At 40.7% G+C, this 25,365-nt stretch overlaps 1 protein-coding gene across 3 annotated transcripts in view; it reads right to left on the bottom strand.

Annotated features, from left to right (window-relative positions):
* The window catches only part of chd1 (chromodomain helicase DNA binding protein 1), a 203,795-nt gene that overhangs the window by 85,624 nt on the left and 92,806 nt on the right, over positions 1 to 25,365 (bottom strand). For all 3 annotated transcript variants that reach the window (XM_041185542.1, XM_041185544.1, XM_041185545.1), the window contains 4 exons: positions 14,433 to 14,695; positions 13,486 to 13,711; positions 12,620 to 12,720; positions 3,755 to 3,933 (listed from right to left, as the gene is read on the bottom strand). In XM_041185542.1, coding sequence (XP_041041476.1) covers positions 3,755 to 3,933; positions 12,620 to 12,720; positions 13,486 to 13,711; positions 14,433 to 14,695 — 769 coding nt within the window. The remainder of the gene's footprint in view (positions 1 to 3,754; positions 3,934 to 12,619; positions 12,721 to 13,485; positions 13,712 to 14,432; positions 14,696 to 25,365) is intronic.

Below are 25,365 nucleotides of genomic sequence, written 5' to 3'. Positions count from 1 at the left end.
GTATAGATTTAAAAATAATGGAAATAGGTGGGAAAAGAAAAATCTATATAAATTATTGGAAAAAAACAAAAGGGAGGGGGAAGAAACGGCACTTTACAGCCTTCCGGACTGAATACTGAATTCAACAATTTTAGATCTTGAACTCCTTCCTCCATCCCCACCCCCTTTCCGTTTCTTCCCCCTCCCTTTTGTTTTTTCCAATAATTTATATAGATTTTTCATTTCCCACCTATTTCCATTACTTTTAAATCTATACCTTTTATCCCCTTTTAGTCTTACCTCACCCACCCCCACTAGAGCTGTACCTTGTGTGTCCTGCCATCCATTCTTAATTAGCATATTCTTTTAGATAATATCACCACCTTCAACACCTCTTTGTTCTTTTGTCTGTGACACCTTTTGATTATCTGCTCCTATCACTGCTTGTCCCTACAACCACCACCCCCCCCCACTTCTCTCCCCCCACCCCCCCACCTTAAACCAGCTTATATTTCACCCCTCTCCTATTTTTACTTAGTTCTGTTGAAGGGTCATGAGGACTCAAAACGTCAACGTTGTTCTTCTCCGCCGATGCTGCCAGATCTGAGTTTTTCCAGGTAATTCTGTTTTTGTTATAGTCGGGAGGGAGTTGCCCTGGGGGTCCTCAACATCAACTCCGGACCCCATGATGTCTCATGGCATCAGGTCAAACATGGGCAAAGAAACATCCTGATTACCATGGACTGCCCTCCCTCAGCTGATGAATCAGTGCTCCTTCATGTTGAACGCCGCCTGGAGGAAGCACTAAGAGTGGCAAGGGCGCAGAATGTACCCTGGGTGGGGGATTTCAATGTAGGACTTCAAGGGTAGCTCAGTAGCACCCCTACTGACAGAGCTGGCCGAATGCTAAAGGACATAGTTGCTAGACTAGGTCCGCGGCAGGAGGTGAGGGAATCAACAGGAGGGAAAAACATAGCTGACCTCATCCTCACCAACCGTGAAGTGCCGCAGATGCACCTGTCCATGACTGTATCAGTAGGAGTGGCCACCACACACAGTCGTTGTGCAGACGAAGTCCTGCCTTTACACTGAAGATACCCTCCATCGTGTTGTGCGGCATTACCACCATACAAAATGGGATAGGTTTCAAACAAGACTCAAGACTGGGCATCCACGAGGCACTGTGGACCATCAGCAGCAGCAGAATTGTACTTGAACACAATCTGTAACCTCATGGCATGGCATATCCCCCACTCTACCATTACTATCAAGCCAGGGATCAACCCTAGTTCAATGAATAGTGCATGACAGGAGCAGCACTAGGCATACTTAAAAATGAAGCGCCAACCTAGTGAAGCTATAACACAGGGCTACTTGCATGCCAAACAGCATATGCAGCAAGTAAAAGGCAGCACTAAGTGATCCCATAACCAACGGATCAGATCTAAGCCATGCAGTCCTGCCAAATCCAATCATGAATGGTTTAAGGTAATTAAACAACTCACTGGAAGAGGCAGCTCCACAAATAACCCCATCCTCAATGATGGAGGAGCCAAGCACATCAGTGCAAAAGATAAGGCTGATGCATTTGCTACAATCTTCAGCCAGGATTGCCAAGTGCATGATCCATCTAGGCCTTCTCCGGAGGTCCCCAGCATCATAGATGCCAGTCTTCAGCCAATTCAATTCACTCCACGTGATATCAAGAAACGGCTGAAGGCACTGAATACTGCAAAGACTATGGGCCTGGACAATATTCCAGCAAAAGTACTGAAGAATACTGCTCCAGAACTTGCCGTGCCCCTAGCCAAGTTGTTCTAGTACAGCTACCACACAGGTATCCACCAAGTTGTTTGTAAAATTGCCCAGGTATGTCCTGCACACAAAAAGCAGAACAAATCCAACCCAGCCAATTATCGCTCATCAATCTACTCTCGATCATCAGTAAAGTAACGGGAGGGGTCATCAACAGTGCTGTCAAGCGGCACTTGCTTAGCAATAACCTGCTCACTGATGCCAGGGCCACTCAGCTCCTGACCTCATTACGGCCTTGGCTCAAACACGGGCAAAAGAGCTGAACTCCAGAGAAGAGGTGACATCAAGGCAGAATTTGACAGTGTGTGGCATCAAGGAGCCCTAACAAAACTGAAGTCAATGGAAATCAGGGGGAAAACTCTCTGCTGGTTGGAGTCATACAAAGCACAAAGGAAGGTGGTTGTGTTTGATGGAGGTCAGTCATCTCAACCAGGACATTATTGCAGGAGTTCCTTAGTGTAGTGTCCTCGGCCCAACCATCTTCAGCTGCTTCACCAATGACCCTTCCTTCCAACATAAGGTCAAAAGTGGAGATGTTCACTGATGATTGCACAATGCTCAGCACCATTCGGGACTCCTCAGATACTGAAGCAGTCCATGTCCAAATGCAGCAAGACCTGGACAATATCCAGGCTTGGGCTGACAAGTGGCAAGTAACATTTGCGCCACACAAGCCTCAGGCAATGACCATTTCCAACAAGACAGAATCCAACCATTGCCCCTTGATGTTCAATGGCATTACCATCACTGAATCCCCCACTATCAATATCCTGGTGATTCTCTGTGACCAAAAGCTGAACTGGACTTGTGGCTATAAGAGCAGGTCAGAGGCTTGGACTCCTGCGACGAGTAACTCACCCAGAGTCCCAGATCCAGTCCACCGTCGACAAGGCACAAGTCAGGAGTGTGATGGAGTACTCCCCACTTGCCTGGATAAGTGCAGCTCCCACAACACTCAAGAAGCTTGATACTGTCCAGAACAAAACAGCCCGCTTGATTGGCAGCCCATCGATAAATATTCACTCCCTCCACCACCGACGTACAGTAGCAGCAGTGTGTACCATCGACAAGATGCACTGCAGGAATTCACCAAGGCTCCTTCAACAGCACCTTCCAAACCCATGAGTACTACCATCTAGAGGGACAAGGGCAGCAGATAGGTAGGAAATCCTGGGACTGCCTTCCTAACGGCACTATGGGCATTCTTACAACACACAGGCTGAAGCAGTTCAAGAAGGCGGCTCACCACCAGTTCTCATGGATAAATATGAACAGGCAATAAATGCTGGCTCTGCCACCAATGCCCATGTCCTGTGAACAAATATAAAAAATTGCCAGTGCTGAAGTACTGTGCTGAGGAGTCCCTATCTGAGGGAGCCATGTGCTACAGAATCTGTTACATTTTTGGGTTTATGCTAAATATTCTAGTCGAGGTCAACATTAATCCCCACAATTCAGAAAGAAAGAGCTTCAATTTATGTAATGCCTATTATATCTTCAGGGAATTCCAAATCGGTCTTCAGCCAATAAAACCTTTCTATGGGTAACTCTGGCTTCCTGCAAAATAGCATGGATTGCTAAGCGATGCTTTTCTCAATTTTGGCAAGTGAATTGAATACACACTATCAAGACATCTCAAATTGGTCATTGGTGTTCCCAGTTGATTTACAGAACATAGCTTTTCTTCCTTTTCTGTCTGCTTTCTACTACTGATGTTGTAGCCAGGCCATCTCAAGAATACTATCATCTTCCAGTTTGTCAAGACATAATGGACATCAAACAAACAAATCATGCCAACGCCAATTTGTTTACTTATAATTACAGAAAATATTACAAACTTTATCATTTTTATAACTAAAAGTAACATACACCAGATTAATTATTAAATGAAGTATTTAATTTATTAAGCTATGTAAAAACATTTTAACTTGTATGAACCCAAATGTTTAAATTTATCTACCTTGCACTCCTTCAAGGGGATGCATCTGGATTGGTTACGGTTTGTATATGCATCGATGTGTGACTGAAACTTTCGGGACATAAGAGCACCATCTTCCCAACTGCACTCAGAGTACGAAAGGCCTTGCCATTTGCACAAGTAGTCTGGATGCCCCGAAGCAGATTTCTGGTTGGAGTGTGCTGGAAACAAATAACCGCATTATTTCAATAAAGGTTTTTTTGATAAAATATCAATAATTTACAGTGCACATCATTCTTGCATACTGTTCTATATTTATAATTCTCAGAAAGTTGAACAATTTTATGAAGTATTATAGAGTTTACAACAAAGAAACAAGTCAGTTGCCATTTATCCTCCACATGGGTATTCGCCCAAATCCATGTGGCTACTCTTCCTCACATTCCATTATGGCCCCTTTTGTACAACCATCTAACCAAATTATTCTTAAATTTTGACATAGTCTCTGCTTCAGTCACCAACTCAACAGCCTCCCTACTCAAAAAAAAGCTTTTTCCTGCTCTCAAGTCTTAATATTTTACATTTAAACTTCAAGCAATGTCCCCTATTCTAGTTCCCTCAATCACTGGAGATAGTGTTTCAACCTGCTCTGTCCTACTATTTCTTGATTTTAACCTCTCAGTCCTATCTTCTCATGGTTTTAACCTCCTCTATCAAATCATTAACAAAAGTGCCAATTTTCCAGGTTTTTCTTCACATATGCATTTCTTCAAAACAAGCAGCATGAGTGAATCTACACTGTACCCTCTCTATTACCTCAGAATTTTTACCATTGTGTGAAGCCCAAAATAGAATAAAATCACAAGTAGCACAAAATTTTAAACAGGGTTTTCTTCTTCACAGCAGACTACACAAGAGCCACAATGCATCATGAAGCACTTTACGTTCTATGAGCACCAGCTCCCTGTAGAATCACGCTCTGAAAGTACTGTAGCCCAATGAACGGAACTCTCATGACAACGGAAAGTCAACATGATACTCAATTGAGAGGACCGGGTTGGAATGTCAAGCACTGTACCAGGGAAAGGCTATGCTAAAGCACCAGCATGGAAAAAAAATACTTTGGGGCACTAATGCCACTTTTAAAATCTGGCTGCTAGAGGTCAAGCAATTGAAGGGTTAGAAAAAAAAAGTATATTTATAGAGGAGAGAAAGACTTTCTCTCCTCAGATGCTGTCAGGCCTGCTGAGTTTTTCCAGCAATTTTTATTTTTGTTTCAGATTTCCAGCATCCACAATATTTTGCTTTTATATTTGTATAGGGCTTTCCATGGCCCCTGGATGTCTCAAAGCACTTAACAACCAATGAAGTATTTCTGAAGTTTAGCCACTGCTGTAATGTAGGAAACGAGGCAGGCAATTTGCACACAGCAAGCTCTCTCAAACAGCAAACTGATACTGACCAAATAATCTGTTTTTGTGATGTTGACTCAGTGATGAATATTGGCCAGGAGAGTGGGATAACTCCCCTGCTCTTCTTCAAAATAATGCCATGGGATCTTTTACACCCACCCGAAGGGGAAGGCAGGGCTTCGGTTAACACCTCATCTGATAGCTGGCACCTCTGACAGGGCAGCACACTCTCAGTACTGCACCAGAGAATCAGCCTTGATTTTTGTGCTCAAGCCCTCCTTGTGACTCAGAGGTGGGAACGTGACCAACTGAGCTTTACCTTGTTAAAACATACAATGGTCCTGTTTCAAGGACAGCATCATCCAAACCAAAACCTTCATTTTAAAATCGGGTTATTCTTAAGACCTGAATTAGTGTTCAGGCCCTGCGGCTGCATTTCAAAGGAAGTTCTGGTTTTAATGAACCTTTTGCTAATTCTCTAGCATGTCAAGTGCTTCTTGGCCATATCACTATCCACTGGTTGCATTCAGCTCACACTGGGTCTCAGATTTCAGCCCCGGTCAAGCAGATACTTCCTACCACATTATCACCCAAATGTATCCTTGGTTAAATTTTTTGCTACTTGTGATTTCATTTCTATTTTAAGTTGGTGGCTACAGCGTTTCAGAGATTTTTATGTGGGTACAATAAAAAAAAAATTAAATCATGTCTTAATATATATTTTTGGAATGGATGAAGTGTTCATTTAAAGTAGTCACATTTAGTGCTGATTATCAAAAGTTCTTTTCAACAAATCATTTTCATGTGTGTGTTTTAAACATTTCAGCTTAAAAAATATTCGTAGTTAATGGGTTTGGCTAAGCATCTACTAGTTTTTATGTCACAGGAATTTCTCAGACATCTGCTCTATAAAATGTTAAATATCTTTAGACTCTAGACCTCAGGCTTTAATAAATATAAACATTTAATTTAATAGAGCCCTTCTTTTAACAAATACTTGACAAAGGCATAAAATAAATCTGCTTTTAAAAAAGAACAAGCTCCAAGAACACAAGTAAAAATGTTAGAGATTTTCTTAGAAGACCTTAAACACCCACTTTAACATTTTAACATAAGCGGAATAAAATGAGCAGCAGACATGAGTCAAAGGAGACCGATAAACACATTGTGAAAAAGACTCAAAAACACGAGGGCGGGTGGCGGGGGTGTGGGGATTTGCTAAGCATATTCATAGGGAACAAGGGCACAAGTACAATATTAATTGACTGAATTACAAAAACAAAGCTCAACCAGTTGGAATAAATAGAGAATCAATAAAAGGTCATGTTGTCTTAAATTACATGAAAACAGGCCTCGGTTCTGATCAAATTACTGTAATTTTACATGGATTTGTTGCCAAGTACATGATCAGATGTTATAAGCCTATTTAGCACTAAATACCGTGGAAATAATTTATTATCCTCAAGCAGCATTCAGTTATCATTCAATCCCAACACGTACTGCTTGTAAATAATTTGCTGTTGAGTTTCTTCTTACTTTCAACTAAAAGCCAGCACACCACAATTAGCCAAGCCTCTAGTCAAGCTGTTCCAATAAAACTATGACTCTGGCATCCACCTAACAATGTAGAAAATAGACCAGGTATGTCTCATCAAAAAAAGCAGAATAAATCTAACCCAGCCAATTACAACCCTACTACCTCCTCCGAGTCATCTGTAAAGGTACAAGCCATCAACAGGGCAATTAAGCAACACCTAATCTCAAAATAGGCTGCTGCTGACACTCACTTTGGGTTCCGCCAAAGCAAAGCAGCTCCAGAAAATACCACATCCTTCACCAAGGCATGGTCACAATCTCGATGACAGAGAAAAGGTGACAGTACCTAGCTCTTGACATCCAGCCAGTGCTTGGGTGAGAATGGCATGAAACAGTCTTAGTAAAACCAAAGTTAACGGAGATCAAAAAGAAAACCCATCCCAGCTGAAATCATATCAGGAATAAAAGGAGGATGATCATGGCTGTCACTGGTCAATCATCACAACCTCATTATATTACTGCAGTTATTATTCAGGGAAGTGTTCTCAGCTCAATCATTTTCAGTTGCTTCATCAATAATGTTCTCTCTTTCACTAAATCAAGACGGGGTGTTTACAGACAACTCTACAGCTTCATTCACAACTCTTTTGACAATGAAATAGCCCAAATCAGCCTCCAGTGTGTCCTGGACAACATTCAGACTTGAGCTGACAAGTTGCAGAGAATAATCATGCAAGTTAACAATCATCTTGAATAAGATAAAGCCCAACCATTCTTCTTGATATTCAACAGCACCATTATCGCTAAATTCTTCTCCATCATCATCAGGGGTTCACCACTGCCCTCAAGCTTAAGTAGACCAAACATACCAATATCATGGCTATGAGAAAAGGGCAGAAATTCTGTGATGAGTGACTCATCTCTTGACTTTTCAATGCTCCAACACCTACAAGGCTAAATGAAACAATCTACAGAATGCTCCACAGCAATTCACCAAGGTGTTGACAATGCCTACCTCCCTTACTATCTCTACCATTGTGAAGCACAAGAGCACCAGCACGCTAAGAACATTATCAATTCCAGGTTTTCTTTCAAGTCAAACACCATCAAGCGTTTGGATTTACACTGCTGTTCCTTCATCATCGCTGGTCCAATATCCTGGAATCCTCCATCCAGTAGCACCATGGAAGCATCATTCACCACAAGGACTGCAGTAATTCAAGTAAAATACCACTAGTGCCTTCTCAGGGCAAGTAGAGATAGGCAATAAATGCTGCCTTGCTAGTGTTGACCACATATCAAGGAGAAATAATAAAATCTTACCTTGTTTATCATGAAAGGGAAACATTGAATTACAAACATCAAACTTTAATGGGCAGAATGAACAGACTTCAACAACACTGCACCCACAGAATTCTTATAGTCAATGTAGTTATGTAACCCATTTTATAATTCGTATGTGTGGGGAAGCAGTTATAGTTTGATGTTGAGGTTATCAATACATTCAACGGCTTCAAATGATGCCATGTGAATGGTTTTAATGTCCATGAGACGTAGGAGCAGAAGTAGGCCATTCGGCCCATCAAGTCTGCTCCACCATTCAATGAGAACATGGCTGATTTGATAATCCTCAACTCCACTTTCTTGCCTTTTCCCCATAACTCTTGAAACCCTCACTAATTAAAAATCTGTCTATCTCAGCCTTGAATATACTTAATGACCCAGCCTCTACAGCCTTCTGCAGTAAAAAATTCCACAGATTGACCACCCTCAGAAGAAATTCCTCCTCATCTCTGTCTTAAATGGGCCACCCCTTACTTTGAGATTATGCCCTCTGGTCCTAGAGTCTCCCACATGGGGAAACAACCTCTCAGCATCTGCCCTGTCAAGCCCCCTAAGAATCTTATATGTTGTAATAAAGTTGCCCCTCATTCTTCTAAACTCCAATGAGTACAGGCCCAACCTACTCAACGTCTCCTCATAAGAAAATCCCTCCATACCCAAGATCAACCTAGTGAACCTTTCGGGACTGCCTCCAATGCCAGTATATCCTTCTTTAGATAAGGGGACCAAAACTGTTCACAGTATTCTAGGTGTGGTCTAGCTGGTGCCTTGTATAGTTTTAGCAAGACTTCCCTATTTTTATACTCCATTCCCTTTGAAATAAAGGCCAACATTCCATTTGCCTTCCTCATTACCTGCTGAACTTGTATGCTAGCTTTTTGGGATTCATGCACGAGGTCTCCCAAATCCCGCTATGCTGCAGATTTGTGCAGTCTTTCTCCATTTAAATAATATTCAACTCCTCTATTCTTCCTGCCAAAGTGCATAACCTCACATTTTCCCACATTATATTCCATCTGTCAAGTTTTTGCCCACTCACTTAGCCTTTCTATAGCCCTTTGTAGACTCCTTGTGTCATCCTCACCACTTGCCTTCCCACCTATTTTTGTATCATCTGCAAACTTGGCAATAGTACATTCACCTCCCTCATTCAAAGCATTAATATACATTGTAAATAATTGTGGCCCCAATACTGATCCCCGTGGCATTCCACTAGTTACAGGTTGCCATCCCAAAAATGCCTCCCTTATCCCAACTCTCTATCTTCTATTAGTTAGCCAATCTTTTATCCATGCTAATATACTACCCCCAACACCATGGGCCTTATTAAGTAGCCTTTTGTGTGATACCTAATCAAACACATTTTAGAAATCCAAATATATTACATCTACTTGTTCCCCTTTATCTATCCTGCTTGCTATCTCCTCAAAAAATTCTAATAAATTTGTCAGGCATGATTTCCCCTTCATGAAACCATGCTGACTCTGCTTGATTATATTATGCATTTATAAATGCTCTGCTATTACATCCTTCATAATATTTCCCCAATGACGGATATTAAGTTGTGGCCTATAGTTACCTGTTTTTTGTCTCCCTTTTTGAAGAACGGTGTTACATTGCAGGTCTCCAATCCTCTGGGGCTTTTCCAGAATCTAAGGATTCTTAGAAGATTACTACCAGTGCAACCACTATCTCTGTAGCTATTTCCTTTGATATCTTAGGATGCAACCCATCAGGTCTGGGGGACTTATCAGCCTTTAGCCCCATTAATTTCCTTAGTACGTTTTTCTCTAGTGATAATTATAGTATTTATTTCCTTCTCCCACTTTTGCCTCTTCAGTATTTAGTATTTTTGGAATGCCGTAAGTGTCTTCTACCGTGAAGGCTGAAGTAAAGTATTTATTCAATTCCTCTGCCATTTCCTGGTTCCCCACTATTATTTCCCCAAACTCATTCTCTAAAGGGCCTTTGCTCACTTCGGCCTCTCTCTTCCTTTTTATATATGTAAAGAAGCTCTTACTGTCAGTTTTTATATTACTTGCTAGTTTACCCTCAAAGTTTATTTTCTCCCTCTTTATTTTTTTTTTGGCTACCTTTTGTTGGTTTTCAAACCAGTGATGTATCTCTCAAGGCAGAAGTTCAGTATATGGGCGATGGTCTGACTTGGATGGCCACAGTCACAATTTGAGCTGTTTCTCATGTTCAACTTGTGAAGCAAGTGGCCACATCTCCCCTGCCCCATCTTCAAGTTGTTGGAAGGTTATCCAGATTTTGTGTGGAAGGCTAAAATCTGGGACTTTACCATTCGGGTCAGCTAGCAAATCATGGTTGGTGATGTTTTCAGTCAACCAGGAGGTGCGCCAACGAGAGGTGGAACTTTCGTCAGTTTGTGGGGTGTGAGGTATGTACAAATAGGGATTACGAGATTTTAGATAAGTATGTGGTTTTTTTTAGGTGCTGTGTGAATGGGAATGCTGGTGATATTCTTTGAGGAGGACATTTCCCTGCAGACATCTGGAGGTTCAATACGTGCTAGCACAGAAAGCCATTCGAGCTGTATTGGTCTCAAAGTAACAGAAATAATTCTCAAGACTTCCCGGAGGTGAATATCTACCATATTCGTGTGGTGGCTCCTGAGCCATTATCTACAGCTTTAATCAGTACAATATTCTAATTGGTCAGAAAAACATTTTCCAAAATTTACTTAAACCAAAGGATATACATATGTGGATTAAAGTACAGATAGCCAGGTTCCAAATACAGGTAAAACCCTAAATGCTTATAGCACAGAATGAGGTCATTCAGCCCATTATTTGTGTGCCAGCTCTTCACGAGAAAAATCCAAAAGTAAAACTACTACCCTGTTTATCCACAGCCATGTATCTTTCTCTGCTTCAAATGTTTATCTATTCTTTGTGATGCAGCGGTTTTTTCTTCAGCTGGGTTTGATGGAAAAGCATGCCACACTCTTTAAACTCTATATGAAATAATTATCCTATCCTCTCATCTCTGACTATTAAATCTCTATTAAATCCACTCTTACTCTTCTCTGCTTGATTGGAAATATTCCCTTTATCTGGAGTTTTTCCTCTTATGTTATAGTTTCTCATCTCTGATAACCTAGTGGTTCAATGCCATATGTTCTCTATAGTCCTAATATCCTTTCTATGATAAGGTTTCAAACTGCACACAGTACGTTTAGAGTACAAATTTATCATTACACATTTGTTCTTGTATTCTACTTACTCATCTGTAAAACCCAAAATGTTACTCATCTATTTCATTGCTTTATCTACCTGCATTTTCAAGAAATTAGAGCATGAGGCCAGAGGGCTGAGCAGGCTCATTTCAATAGGCATGAGAAAAGGGTCATTTTAATTCCTGAGCTTTATAATACAGGCCTGAGTCAAACCCAAACTCAATGAGAATGATGAGGAGCCAATGAATATGCTTGGCAAATCACCAATGGACGTGAGTGTGCTTGATAGCAGGCCACCACCGGGGACCAATGGTGGGGGGTGGGGGGTCTTACCCCATAATCAGGTAAGTGGATCAGCCCTGGTGCCTTCTACCTTCTCATGCCACTTCTCCCAGCAGCAGACAGCACCTTACGTATGCTTAAAATATTAGGGTCTGAAAGACATCATCAGACACTAACTTTTGCACGTCAGTGAGGGTCTCAGCTGCCTGGTCGAGGACCTCGCACACTGCTTGGAGTATGGGATGAAAACATGTTGTGAACAAGACAAGCATCAACATTGCTGATATTTTAACCCCGACAACTGCTTGTCCCCTCTGTCGAATGCGAGGGATTAAAACCAAGCTTTATGTATTGAAACCCCAGGTCTGTCTCTCTCTGCAGTGACTTCAGCATCTTTGCTTTTCCTTCCAGAATGTATTTTCTCACACTTCATATTGAATTGCATCTGCCAACTTTCTGCTCATTCTATTAATCAATTTATGCTCTTCTGAAGACTCGAATAATCCTTGCTGCTTCTTGTCAAATTCCTTACTTTTTGGCAATATCTCAATGTAAGAAAGCACATGAACAAATTAACAGGTATTTATACAGTATCTTGTTACATCTCTCAAAATATTCCAAAGCATTCCACTTCCAACGAATTAGCTTTTGAAGTGCAATCAATATTAGCAGTGGGAAAAATGGACAACTAATTTGTCCATAATAAAATGTCACAAACAGCGTAAAAAATGATCAGATAATCTTTTGTCATTTTGGCTGCAGGAGGAATACTAGTCAGGACAGCTAGTGAATGCCCTCATCCTCTCCTAAATAGTGCCCAAGATCTTCCACATCTACCTCAACCACCACAGTTGGCAGTCAGGTTCTCAGTTCAATGTTTAATTGAAGTGCACCCTTCTAACAATGCAGCACTCCTGTGGTCCTACAGCAGAGTGTTAGACTAGGTTACGTGCTAAGGTCTGAACTGCGGTTTGAATCCGTAACATTAACCCATAACCAGAGGTACGTGGTACTGCTTGATCAAGCTAAACAAGCTATCAAAAAAGGTGAAACAATATAGTCCTACTCATACTCTATTTGGGGTTTTCTAAGTGACTGTTTAAGTCTATTAAGTACCTGTTTATGAACTCTTACCAATTATTCGTTCCACAAATTGATATTGCCTGTGCAAGTCATCCACCAGCTCCTGTTGACAGTTGAAGTATTCTATATCTTCGGGAGATGCCATTTTCAACCTATAAAGTTAATTGTAAAAGTTTTAAAATAAAATACATTTTGTTTACAGGGAAACAAGATGCTCATTACAAATGACTTGGAGACAAAATAATTAAACCTTTAGTTGGAAAGGATTTCTCTTCCCCATTATCTTAATCTTTACCCTCCCAAAATATTTCCTGAGGTTTGCATTATATTTCTGCGGGTGGGATCAATATTGCTTTTTGGATCAAGCTGCCATTAACGTGAAGTTCAAGTTAAATAGCCCCTCCCCAGGCAGATACAGTTATCATTAGAAGCTGGATATACCCTGAGGATTCTTCCTGCACTCAAATTCTGAACAACTGTCTCAGCATATGACAACGCCCTCTTGTTTCTATTAGATACCCCAAAATAAAAGCCATCAAAATCCGCCAAAAATAACTGTCATGTGGTCTTCATATGTTAAACAGACTGATTTGCCAAATGCTGAAATTGCTAGTTACTAAATCTGGAAAACTCAGATTTTTCCCAATTCAGTTCATAAGCATATGCTTCAGGAAGCCCTGAGGAAAACAACCACAATTCTTCAAAAAGATAGTTCTGTATCATTGGACTACAGGAGAAGAAGATAACTGACTTAAGTCCCCATTTCATGTTACCACACAGGAAAATATTCTCGGTGCTATAACAATGAGCTCCAACAAGAAATGAATAGTGTACATCTGCAAAAGAATATATGTAATAAAAAAGAATCAACAAGTTTTATGTCTGTTGGAAGGAAGGATTCTCTCTGCATTACATACCATCGTTTGGTTTCCTCCTCCTTCTTCTTATAGTTCTCTAATTTCTTCATTCCTTTTGTATTCTGTTGTAAAAGTGTTTCTTCACTTTCCCAGGTGTTGTGGAGATGGGACCAGCCCTTCCATTTAATCAGATATTGCCGTTCTCCAACCTCCCTCAAGGGGTCAAACCCAGAATTGGGATTACCCTCAGCCTCTACTGCATAGGTGGTGGTGGCAGCACCAGTTGCTAAACAACAATAAGAAATATTTAAAACTAAAATTTAATTTATGTTGCAAATAAAAGAATTGTCAAGTTCTGAAGTGGTCTACAATTAAGTTGAATGCTATACCAATCATACAAGACAAAATAAAATCATCCCTAACTGCCACCCAATAACCTCTGCTGGAATCTGCCTGCATGTTGACACTATCAAGTTTGGCTGCGGTACACCCAATGCATACATCTCCCGCTAGTGACACAACAGGACACCCACAAGTACTGACAAGCCTCACACATAATCGTCGCTGGGGCCGAGATCTTGGGGATGCCCACTGCCTTGCAGGACAGTAACTCAGCAAGAAATCAATACTTGCTGGAGGGAAAAAGAACATTAATCCATATCTGCAGGGTCTTATCGTGGAGGGGCTAGATAAAAGTCAAATAGCACTGATATCTTTCTCACTCTTGTTTCACAATTCCATCGTCTTCCAATGATTTACTAAAATAAGTATAATGAGGTTTTCAATTCATAATGTTGTACTCGGATGCAAATAAATCTGTTCTAACAAGGTGGGAACCTAATCCAAAAGTTACAAAGAAGACAAGTCCATTAGCACGGTCATATTCATCAGGTGATGCAGAGGATGCTAAATTATATTTAAATAAGAAAAGTTATTTAATTAATACGCAAGCCATGTGCCATTATTTATGCAGTATTTTAGTACTCCTTTGAAGATTTAGAAAATACCTCCTTTCCGTCCTACTCGTGATTCCATTACTCTCTCTAATGTCTCAAATTCTTCTTCTTCCTCTGGGGGTGGAGGGAGATCCTCCCCACAGATTTCAAGTAAATCATCTGAATCTGTTTTAGCATCCTCATCTTCCTTGTAGCTAACATTAACTGTTGCCTGACGACGAGAACCCCTCTTATCATGTTCTTCATCATCGTCGTCTGATGATTCAGCTGGTCTCTTCAGTCCCTTTCCTTTCTTCATTTTTTTTGTTTTGATCCTATAATTATAAAAAATACAATTGTAAGTTTTCATTTATAGTTTCCTGACATCTCAAAAAGACTGGAATAGGCGCTTAAGCAATAATGGTTTTAAAAAACATACTTTGGTGGAAGATAGACTATTTCAATAGTGCATGTGTTTTTGGTAAAAACGACTAAGAACTAGGTTGAGCAGATAGCGGATTTCTGGTAAAACACCGTGCTACCAGTAACTGCTCATGAGACCAAGTTGCCTGGGAGATAAAAAATAGAATAGCAAAGGGTCAACAAGTTAATTATAGGGGTAAGTAGGTTCCTGAGTGTGGCTCTGATCTGAAGAAGGGTTCTGGTTTGCAAACAGTTAGTTTCAAACAAGCTTGCTGCAGGACACATTTCTTTCAAGCTGTTGAAATTTAGTACTCTGGCTAAAAGAGTAAAACTCTTGTTAACTGAAAACTCCTAACAATGAGCTGAACTTTCGGGAAAGCAAAGCTGGGAAGAAAGAGATTTCTTAGAGGCAAGGTTCGAGTTAAAGAATATTAGAACCAGCAGAGTTCTGACTTGAGGTGTCTACTCTTAAGATGCTAGCAGCGCGTGTGCTGAGCGGAGAATCTACAAGTGTAGGATGGCTGGAGGAGATTCAAAGGGGAAACATTGCCAGAGTTAAGCAGAAGGACCAAGAAGTCTCAGCCCTTATACAAATATTTGAAACAGCACTCAGATCAAGTGGTTAATCTTCCAATTTATGATAAGTGTTATTGGGAGTGCAAATCAATTGGGTGGAGAAGGGAGGTTGAGTTAAGAAGTTTGGTTGCAAGTATAAGTAACTACGTTCATTGTACTTTTAATATCTTGAACATTGACTATTTAAGACAGTGAAGTTATTAATATTCATGTTCTTTGATTTTTGGGTATTAAAATGCTTGTTTAAACTGCGAACCTTTTGGTGTCATTCTTTTAGTAAGTACCTGGGTTTTCAGATTTCCAAAAATAAAATGTTGCTGGTCTCCACCAATATCATAACACTGCAAAAGACTAAATAAGGATTTGAAGAGTAAATTGACAGTTCCCACTTCATAGATGAACAAACTATCTTTGGAACCAAGATCACTGATTAATTGTACAGTTTGCTCATTATACTTGAACTCTGATCAATTGCATACAATTTTGAGGAGAAAATTCTTCCGGTGGGTGGGGAGGGGGATTAACCTCTGGGCGGCTGCCCACCTCAGGAAAATTAGGGGTTGGGTAGAGTCCATAAGAGAAGAATAGACCTCATAGGCAGTGGTTTTTCTAACTCCAGATTTGTAACCGTTTTGAAATGTGTCTCAAATGGGCAAACTTTAAAACCTCCATTAATAACTACCCAAAAGGTGCAACTTGACTCTTCTAGTGAAGATCTTCATTCCTTCAGTTGAAACTATATTCCACATGACAAGTTAAGTTAGTCAGATATGCAGTCAAAGTGACCTCTGCTTCTTAGGAAACTTTTTTACATTGCATTTATGAGACTATGGAACCCATTATTTCATTTCTTTCAACCAAAAGGAAGCATCTTAGCATCAGGCTCAGCGATATAACAGTTAAGTCCCCTATGATCTGCATATTAATCACAAAAACTTGGAAAGACATAAAAGTTACTCCAAAGAACAATTGTTCGTTCTAAGAAAATAAGTCAAAAAATATGAAAAACTGGAATGTAAAACTTAGGATATTAGTAAATTATTGGCATTGCTCGTTCCTGTAAAGATGAGCTTCTCTTTAAAAATAAAACTGGGGAAATATGCAGGAAAAACTAACCCCTGAATAAATATGCTGAATCAAGAATCACATTTGATATGTTATACAACCTTCATTTGCAAATGAAGACTACCTTTGTCCAAAAGGCAATTATCCTTTGCGCCCATATCCATTTTAATTCTTCCCAAGTAGCATGGTGCAGAAAAATTTCAGACCTGGATATATGATAAACCCTTTCCCTCAAGTTACAAAAATACTCCAAGGTAAGGCAGTTTAATATTTTACTCTTTTCAGAAGGGTAGTGGGATTTGCCAAGCCAGAACAAGGGAGGAAATCTGACAGGGTTTCTGCATCTAACAGCCATCAAGCCAATCTCTGCAAGTGTGAGGGCACTGGGTGAATCAGGATTTAGGCCCAGTGCTTATACTGCACGGCAATACCTCTGCACAGGATCACACATAAGGAATGGCTAACTAAACAGTTTACCAAAGGGAATCCAGTGTCCAGGCTCCAGCTTGCCACACTGCCCAAACAAGAGAGAGTGATATTTTTTAAAATACACTCCTTAATGGTTATTTCCCATTATGGTGTAATCTTTAATGTTTGAGAACCTGGCATAAAAACCTTTTCCTGTTCAGACTTAGTTCCTAGAATGTCTGTAGCTCAAAACTATTTTGTTGACCTACATTTTGCTCTTATTCAGGCTGAGTTAGTTGGAATTCGCTTATCTGAAGTTCTTAGAAAAATCTGCAGCTCCTGGAATCATGTTTCAGATTAACTAACTGAACACAAACTGGCTATTGAAGTTGCGATGTTCCTGCAGGATTCAGCACCACTTTAAACATTAGATTTACTCACTAAGCCATCACACTTAAAACATCAGACATATTAGATACCTGAAACGACTAACAGCAAATTAGTGAAATATCAACAAATTAATTGCCAACCTTCAAGTTTTTCTCCAACAGGCCTCCATATAACACTAATAACTAAAATTTAATTAGTCATTTGGTAGTACAGAACCTGAGTATTGCTGAAAAAAAAGACATGTCAAAGCTCTTCATCTTGCACTCATCAAGACACTGCACAAGAATACCAATAAAGAGGAAAACAACAATTTATACTGTATACGAGAGTGCCGACTGGTTGGCAAGTGGACTCTCATTAGTAGAGGTGTTGCCACGGAGAATACACTAGTGATGGTGACTGACAGTTTACTGCCAAGTATTGCTTGGAACTTAAACCAGGCAGCGTGGCCCAGGCAACTTGTTGTTTTCCCCTTTATTGGTATTCTTACAAAGTGTCCTGATGCGTGCAAGACGAAAAGCTTCGACGTGTCTTTTTTTTCAGCAACAGAATTTAATTGTTATAGTACATCAGCATTACACATTCAGGTATTGATGCTTCCATATTTTGCACTAGGACCGCTAAAGAAAAATTGGGTTTACGGCACAAGAGGCTGCATGGCACTTCATGTCTATCAGATCTTAACTAGGGCAATCTAAAGCTACTCCCACTGTCTTCCTCCACTCCTATAAACCTGTGTTTCCCTCTAATTCAAATGTGTGTAGATAGAATTAAACAACTATGTGGTTATTATGCCAGATCTATAGCCTGGCAATGTAGCAAAGAGCTCACATTTTTTTTAGCCTCTTTTTGAAGATTTATTCCTGCAATCCAGATAGGGTGTGCCAAATGGTATCTCCTAGGGATCTGCACTCAATTTATCAATTACCTGGAATGAAGGAATAGAAAGCTGTCCATCCAAATTTGCTGATGACACCAGGTGGCACAGTAAGTAAATGGGAGCAGCGAGTTGCAAAGGGGCAGTGAGAATGCAAAACTGTGGCAGCTGGAGTTCAATGTGGGGTAGTGCAATGGTCACTAACTTTGAACCCCAGAAAGATAGATAAGATCATTTTCTAAATGGCAAGAAGCTAGGATCTGCTGAAGAACAGGAAGATTTTAGGTCTATGTATGGAGAACACTAAAACCTAGTGGACAGGTACAAAATAAATAATTAAAAGGCTGACTGAAATTTAGATTCAAGGGGCCTCAAATACAACTGGCTGAAATTATTATACAGTTGCATAAAACTCTGATTCAAATAAAGAAAAACTTGCATGTATACAGCACCTTTCATGACCTCAGGATGCCCCAAACAATCTAGTCAATTAAATATCTTTGAAGTGTTATCAATAATGTCAGAAACACAGCAGCCAATTTGCACACAGCAAGATCTAAGAAACTGCAATGAAGTAATGACTAGATAATCTCTTTTTTGATGTTGGCTGAGGGCTAAATATTTCCCAGAAATATTTGGAGAATTCCCTTTCTCTTCAAAAAACTGCCATGTGAACTTTTACATCTACCTGAGGGGGTAGTTTAATGACTCATCCAAAAGATGACAGCTCCAATAGTGCAGCACTCTTCCAGATAAATAAACAAGGGTGGAAGAATTGGGCTGTTGCCTAGCAACAGGGGTCAAGCGAGGTAGGTCCCTCCCATTGACACACACAGAAAAACTAGAAACAACAGTTGCTTTTGGAAGCCACTGGAGTTCAGCAGGTTTTGAAGATAGTTGCCAGGCAGGAGCAGCCTAGAAGGGACAGATAGCAAGTCCCAAGCTAAAGAAATACCCCAAAATCCAGGCAAGTGGAAAAGAGGAAACTCCAAAGAAGACTTTCTAGTCAAAGGAAGGATAAGAACCTGGAGAAGGTCCTGTTAATGAAGTTAAGAGTATGGGACAGTGAGAAAGGCTCCAAGCTTCAGGTTTAAACAGACAAAAGCTGCAGAAAGCAGATTTAAAGTGAGACCAGCTTACAAGAGGCAAGAAGGTCCAAAGAGACGGCTGAAGGTCTGTAAACCTTTGCTATGGGCATGTGAAGCAGTGGCACTGTTGACAACTGAGTCTGAGAGAAAGCGTCGATTTGGGAGAAGATTCCAAGGCAAGGTCTTGGAGAGTGGATATTGGAATCCTTCATGTGAAAGACAGAGTGCAGTGACCGGTTGGTTCAAGGTGTGAAAAACGTCTTTTGGGTGGGGGGGAAGAAGCTGTGGTGACATCCATGGATTCTAGTTGAGGTGACATCTGTCACATGGTTCCGGAGTGTGGTGTATCTGACCACAGGGTGCCTATTGGTTTTCATGGACTGTGTACTTACTGTGAACATTAAAGTATAAGATAGCATTTGTAACTTGTGTTATCCTCACAAATCTCTATACATCTGTAAAGGCATAGTTGTGTGTGGAGGAGTATTGTAATATAGTTCAACTTTTCTGGTTTAATAAATCTTTTATTCTTTCGTTAAAAGTTCATTAACTGACTCCAGTGACTCTATTCAGTAGCCACTCCCCATGTATCTAAACAAACAAATTAAAAGTTACAATCTATCGAGCTGGGTTCAACTCTGGGATCAGACTTGTCCAGGGGTAACCTCACCTGGGATCATTACAAGGATAACCTCTCTACTTTTATAATCAATTCCCCTCACAATAAATTATAACATTCTATTAGCTTTCCTAATTACCTGCTGTACCTGCGCACTAACCTTTTGTGATTCATGCACTAGGACACCCAGGTCCCTATGAATCTCAGAGCTCTGCAATCTCTCACCATTTAGATAATATGTTTCTTTTTTATTCTTCCTGCCAAATGAATGATTTCACATCTGTCCACATTATATTCCATTTGCCAGATCTTTGCCCACTCACTTAACCAATCCATGCCACTTTGTAACCTCCTTACATCCTCTTCGCCATTTACTTTCCTACCTATCTTTGTGTCGTCAGCAAACTTGGCAACCATTCCTTCGTCCCTTCATCCAAGTCATTTCACCAGTTTCTCCACATAACTGAAGTCCTTCATCCCTGGTATCACACTTGTAAACCCACTCTACACCCTCTCTAAAGCCTTGACATCCTCCCTATAATGTACTGCCCAGAATTGAACACAGTCCTCCAGCTGATGCTTCACCAGTATTTCATAAAAGGTTAACATAACTTCCGCGCTGTACTACTCTATGACGAAGCCAAAGACCCCATACACGTTAACAGCCTTCTCAAATTATCCTTCTGCCTGCAAAGGTTAGTGCAAAACAACCCAAGTCTCTTTGTACCTGCAACCTCGTCAAAATTTTAGCTTGCAATTTTTATTCTTTCTCCTCACTCTTCCAACCAAGGTGCATCATTTCACAATTCTATGCATCAAACTCCATTTGCCATATGGTGGCCCACTTCACGAGTTTGTTTACGTCCTCCTGAAGTCTGTTACTATCCTGCTAATTGCTTAGGGGATTTCCAAGTTTCCTGTCATCTGAAAACTTTGAAATTATGCCCTATATACGCAACTCCAGGTGGTAAGATATACATCTAATAGTGATTCCTAGGTAAAGCCAGAGTATACTTTTCTCCAGTCTGAAAAACAACTGTTCACCGCTTCTCTCTTTGCTTTCTGCCCCTTAGCCAATTCATATCAAGGCAGCTATTGTCTCTTTAATCCCATGAGCTTTACTTTTGCTAACAAGCCCAGCGCATGATGATTCATCAAACCAATACCATTTAACCAGGATAAAGACAAAATACTCTGGATCCTGGAGATCTGAAATGAAAGCAGGAAGTGCTAGAAAAACTCAACAGGTCTGGCAGCATCTGTGGAGACAGAAACAGAGTTAATGTTTTGAATCCACTATGAATCTTCTTTGGAACTGAAAGAGAGGTAGAAATGTGATGGGCTCTATGCTGTTGAAAAAGGAAAGAGAAGAGAGGAGTCATATTGGGTTTGAAACATTAACTCTTTCTCTCCATAGATGCTGCCAGATCTGCTGAGTTTTTCCAACATTTTCTGTTTTTATATCATGTAACCTGGCCTTCTACAATTTGAGAGTTTTCCCTGTGTACATTCGCACGATTGTTTTGGCTACTGGTCTGGCCCTGAGTCCCTCACTTTTTTTTTTTCCTCTTTGTTTTTTTTCATTCGCTTTTCTCTTTTACTCCTCAATTCTTGTCTCTGGTTGTTATGCCTCATTTCATTCTCCCCACTCCAGTGTGCAGCCTTCCCAAATCCCTCTGCCAGACCCTCAGCGCTCCTCAGCCTTCCTGCTTTCCTCCCAACATCATAGGGCTGACTGCCTCTTAAATAAACCTACTGCGTCCCTCTCCGCCTCTCCTGGCATCGTCTGAAGAGTCCATTGAGACACTTGTTGCTGCCTCCTAACAAGCAGCAACCCCAACTGCCCCTCCGATAATATTGCCAAACATCCTGCCCAGTATATCTGCTTTCATACTGTTCTCCACTTCTCCATTTAGAATGTCTGCTCGCTGTGAACAAGGCCTTTGCCATTCCTGACCTTACTGTGGATGACTTCCATTGACAGCATGGCCTTAATGGAAACATGGCTGAGAGGTGATAACGTCTTGCCCTTAAATGAACACTCCCTGCCTGGCTAGACCTTCCACCACTTGCCTTGTCTAAACTGCTACAGTGGTGGTGTGGGTCTCATCATCAATTTACACCTTGATCGGTTTCCCAGCTCCTCTGTGCCCTGTTTCTCCTTTGAACATCTCAACTTTTCCTACCCCTTTCAATTCATTTAAAATCCTTGTTCTCCATTTCCCATTCAAGTGCCATGACAATTATCTCATTTAGACAGCTTCACTGCTTTCTGCCCTCAGCCTTTGCAATGAGTGACTTCTCATCTTGGCTGAATTCTATCTCCAGCTCAGCACATCATATTTTCCCTGAGTTCACTGTCCTTCTACCTTCCCTTAATCTCTCCCTTCATATAAATCCTCCTACCTAGATTCATAGCTACCCCCTTAATCTTGCCAAAACAAATGACATCACTGCTCCCATCCTGTCAATCACGGATAAGGCCATCTCTGATCACAATCTTGACTCACTCTACAGCCACATCCCACTCCTTTCTCCATCCCTACCCTATTTCACCCTGTGTCCTCTCAGAAAAATCTCTCCCCAATTCACATACAACTGCATGGACTGCAGCAGTTCAACAAGGCAGCTGACCACCACCTTCTAAATGGCATTTAGGGATGGGTAATAAATGCTGGCCTAGCCAGTTACGCCCACATCCCATGAATGAATTAAAAAATCTACACTTTCAAAATCCTGACTAGCCTTTGACCCTCAACGTACCACAACATTTCTGGAGCTATCTGTTCAACCACACCCTCGTCTCCATGTCTAATACATTAATCTCCATTAAAACCCTTTCTCTTGTGCTTTCCCTCAGCATTCATTCAGTGTGGCTCTAAGTTCTGCTCCCTAAGTCCAAAGGAAGCAGACGTGACCTCCTACTTTGATAACTTCTGTACTGCATCTGATGCTTCTTCCATCAGGGCTTCCATGATGTTGAAGAGCAATGGCGATAATAAACAACCTTATTTCACCTCGTGTCCGATTACATCAGGTTCAGTTTCACCAAATACTGTCCTGATTATAGCAGTCTGTCTCATCTATAGCAAATCATTTTTTCTCTTCCCCGTCAACTCTGATTGCCTCCAGCACTTTCAATAGCTTTTGCCAATTCACCTGGTCGAAACCTTTTTCATAATCTACAAAAAAGGTGTACACTTCTTGCTTGTATTCTGTTCTTCTTTCACTTAACACTCTCAACACTGCTACAGCCCCTCTAGTTTCACAACTCTTCCTAAAACCAAATTGATCACAGCCAATGTAATGGCTTGCTTTGGCTTTCAATCTATTTGCTTGGACCTTTAACATTACCTTAGATGCATATGTATTCAAAATTATGGTGCAATACTCCTCACATTTCATGGCATCTACCTTCCTCCCCAATGTGGCTCCTCAAACAATCTTCCAGCCATTCTCCCTTGGTGTCCACCTCCTTACACAATTCTCGTGTTGCCTCCTTTCCAAGTCTTTTATCATTTTTCCAGGGATTCCATCAAATCCTTCTGTTTATCCTGGCTTCGGTTCTTTTATAGGTCTAAATATTTCACACTCTAGAGGATCGGGTCCTAAATCATCCTGGGAAATGTCTTGTGCTTTCTCTGGTTCTTGTTTTGATAACTTGCTATCTTTTGCATTCGGGTCTTCAATGCACTCTTTCCATCTATTCTTTACTGCCTCAGGTTCTATAAGCAGCTTACTATCAACTATTGTCCTGTATATCTCTCTTTCCTCCAGTCAATTCCTTTATTTTCTCAGACTGTGCTCATTCTTTTGCAGTTCTTTCAATTCTCTGTATTCTCTTGCCTGGTCAGTCTTGCTTCTTAGTTCATTGTTTAGTTTTCTATATGTTTGTTTATTTTTGTTAGTGTTTTTGTCCTTTCATTTTCTGTTTTTGTCAATTTTCTTCAGCATTCTTTGAGATTCATGGCTTTCTAACACTTTTTCTTTTAACCACACAGATGTCTTCTTTCTCACCTACTAAGGTGGTGTTTTTCAATTTATCCCACTGACCTTGGCAAGTGCTTTCTGAACTGTTGTTAACCTCTTAACTTTTCTTTATGGCTTCACAAAACTTGACGCCCTCAGAGCCCAACATCTCTTTACCCCACCAAGGCTCTTGATTTGAAAACATAAAATGCTAGAAAAACTCAGGTCTGGCAGCATCTGTGGAGAGAGAAACAGAGTTAACATTTCAAGTCCGTGTGACTTCTTCAGAGCTAAAGAACAGTAGAAATGTGATGGATTTCAGACTGTTTAAGAGAGGGTGGAGCAGGTGAAGCAAGATGGAAGGTCAGGGATAGGTGGGAGCAAAGGAGAGATAGATAAAGATGTCATGGACACAAGACAAAGGGAGTGTTAATGGTAGTGGTAAGGACTAAATAAGGTGCTGATAGTGGCAGAATGTGTAAATAGCAGAACAAGGGTAAGCGCTCTGTGAAAGCACAACACAGGACCAAGTGAGTGATGGCCCTGTGGGGGTGGGGGAGGGGGGAAGCTGGGGGCAGTGGGGGCAGGTTGGGGAAAAAGGATTTTAAAAAAATGAATGAATAAAAATAAATTTAAAAAGGAATGAAAATAGATAAAAGTTAAAATTAAATTTGAAAGTTAAAAAAATGGGATTAAAAAAGTAGAGATAGAGGAGCAACTTTATGGTCTGAAGTTGTTGAACTCATTGTTAAGTCCGGAAGGCTGTAAAATGCCTAATCGGAAGATGAGGTGCAGTTCCTCCAGCTTGCAGTGGGCTTCACTGGAATATTGCAGCAGGCCAAGGACAGATATGTGGGCATGAGAGCAGGATGTTGTGTTGAAATGATAAGCGACAGGATCATGCTTGCAAGCTGAGTGAAGGTATTCTGCAAAGCGGTCACCCCATCTGCATTTAGTCTCCCCAAAGTAGAGGAGATCGCTTTGGGAGCAGTGAATACAGTAGCTTTTAATTTCCTTTCTTGATTCTCTTCAGCTCAATTTTTACTTTCAAGGCAGCCAGCTTATGAGCTATGTCCATGTCTGCACCTGGGAAGGCACAGGAATTCTTTATGCTGTTTCAATACCTCTGCTTGGCGAGGGTGTAATCAAATTGGCACCTCTTCAGATCCCCAGGTAGCTTGCAAAAGAGCTGTTTCCTCTGATTATCTTTAAACCGGGTGTTGATGATGCATAGCTTGCATCTTCTACAGACACAACCAGCATCTCTCTTCTGTTGTTTCTAACACTCAGTCCATGGCTTTCAACTTTGTTTCCATCTCCGACTTCATCGATTACAGCATTCCAGCCTCCCACAACACCAGGAAGCTGTTTCCTTTTTCCTTTGCTATCAGTTCTAGAGATTATTGTCTCTAAGATTTTCACCACCAGTGATGGTGAGCTGACTAGCCTATTGCTGCCCAATTGAACCCTCTCCTTTTTTAAAAAAAACATGTACAGAGCAGTATAATTTTCAATTCCCCATCATCCTAATACTCAAAGAGAACTGGAAGAGTCTCCACAATTTCCAGCCTAGCCAGCGACATCCACATC

The sequence above is a fragment of the Carcharodon carcharias genome, chromosome 4 (genome assembly GCF_017639515.1).
Source record: "Carcharodon carcharias isolate sCarCar2 chromosome 4, sCarCar2.pri, whole genome shotgun sequence".
NCBI classification, from domain to species: Eukaryota; Metazoa; Chordata; class Chondrichthyes; order Lamniformes; family Lamnidae; genus Carcharodon; species Carcharodon carcharias.
This window is presented reverse-complemented; position numbering and strand designations above follow the sequence as displayed.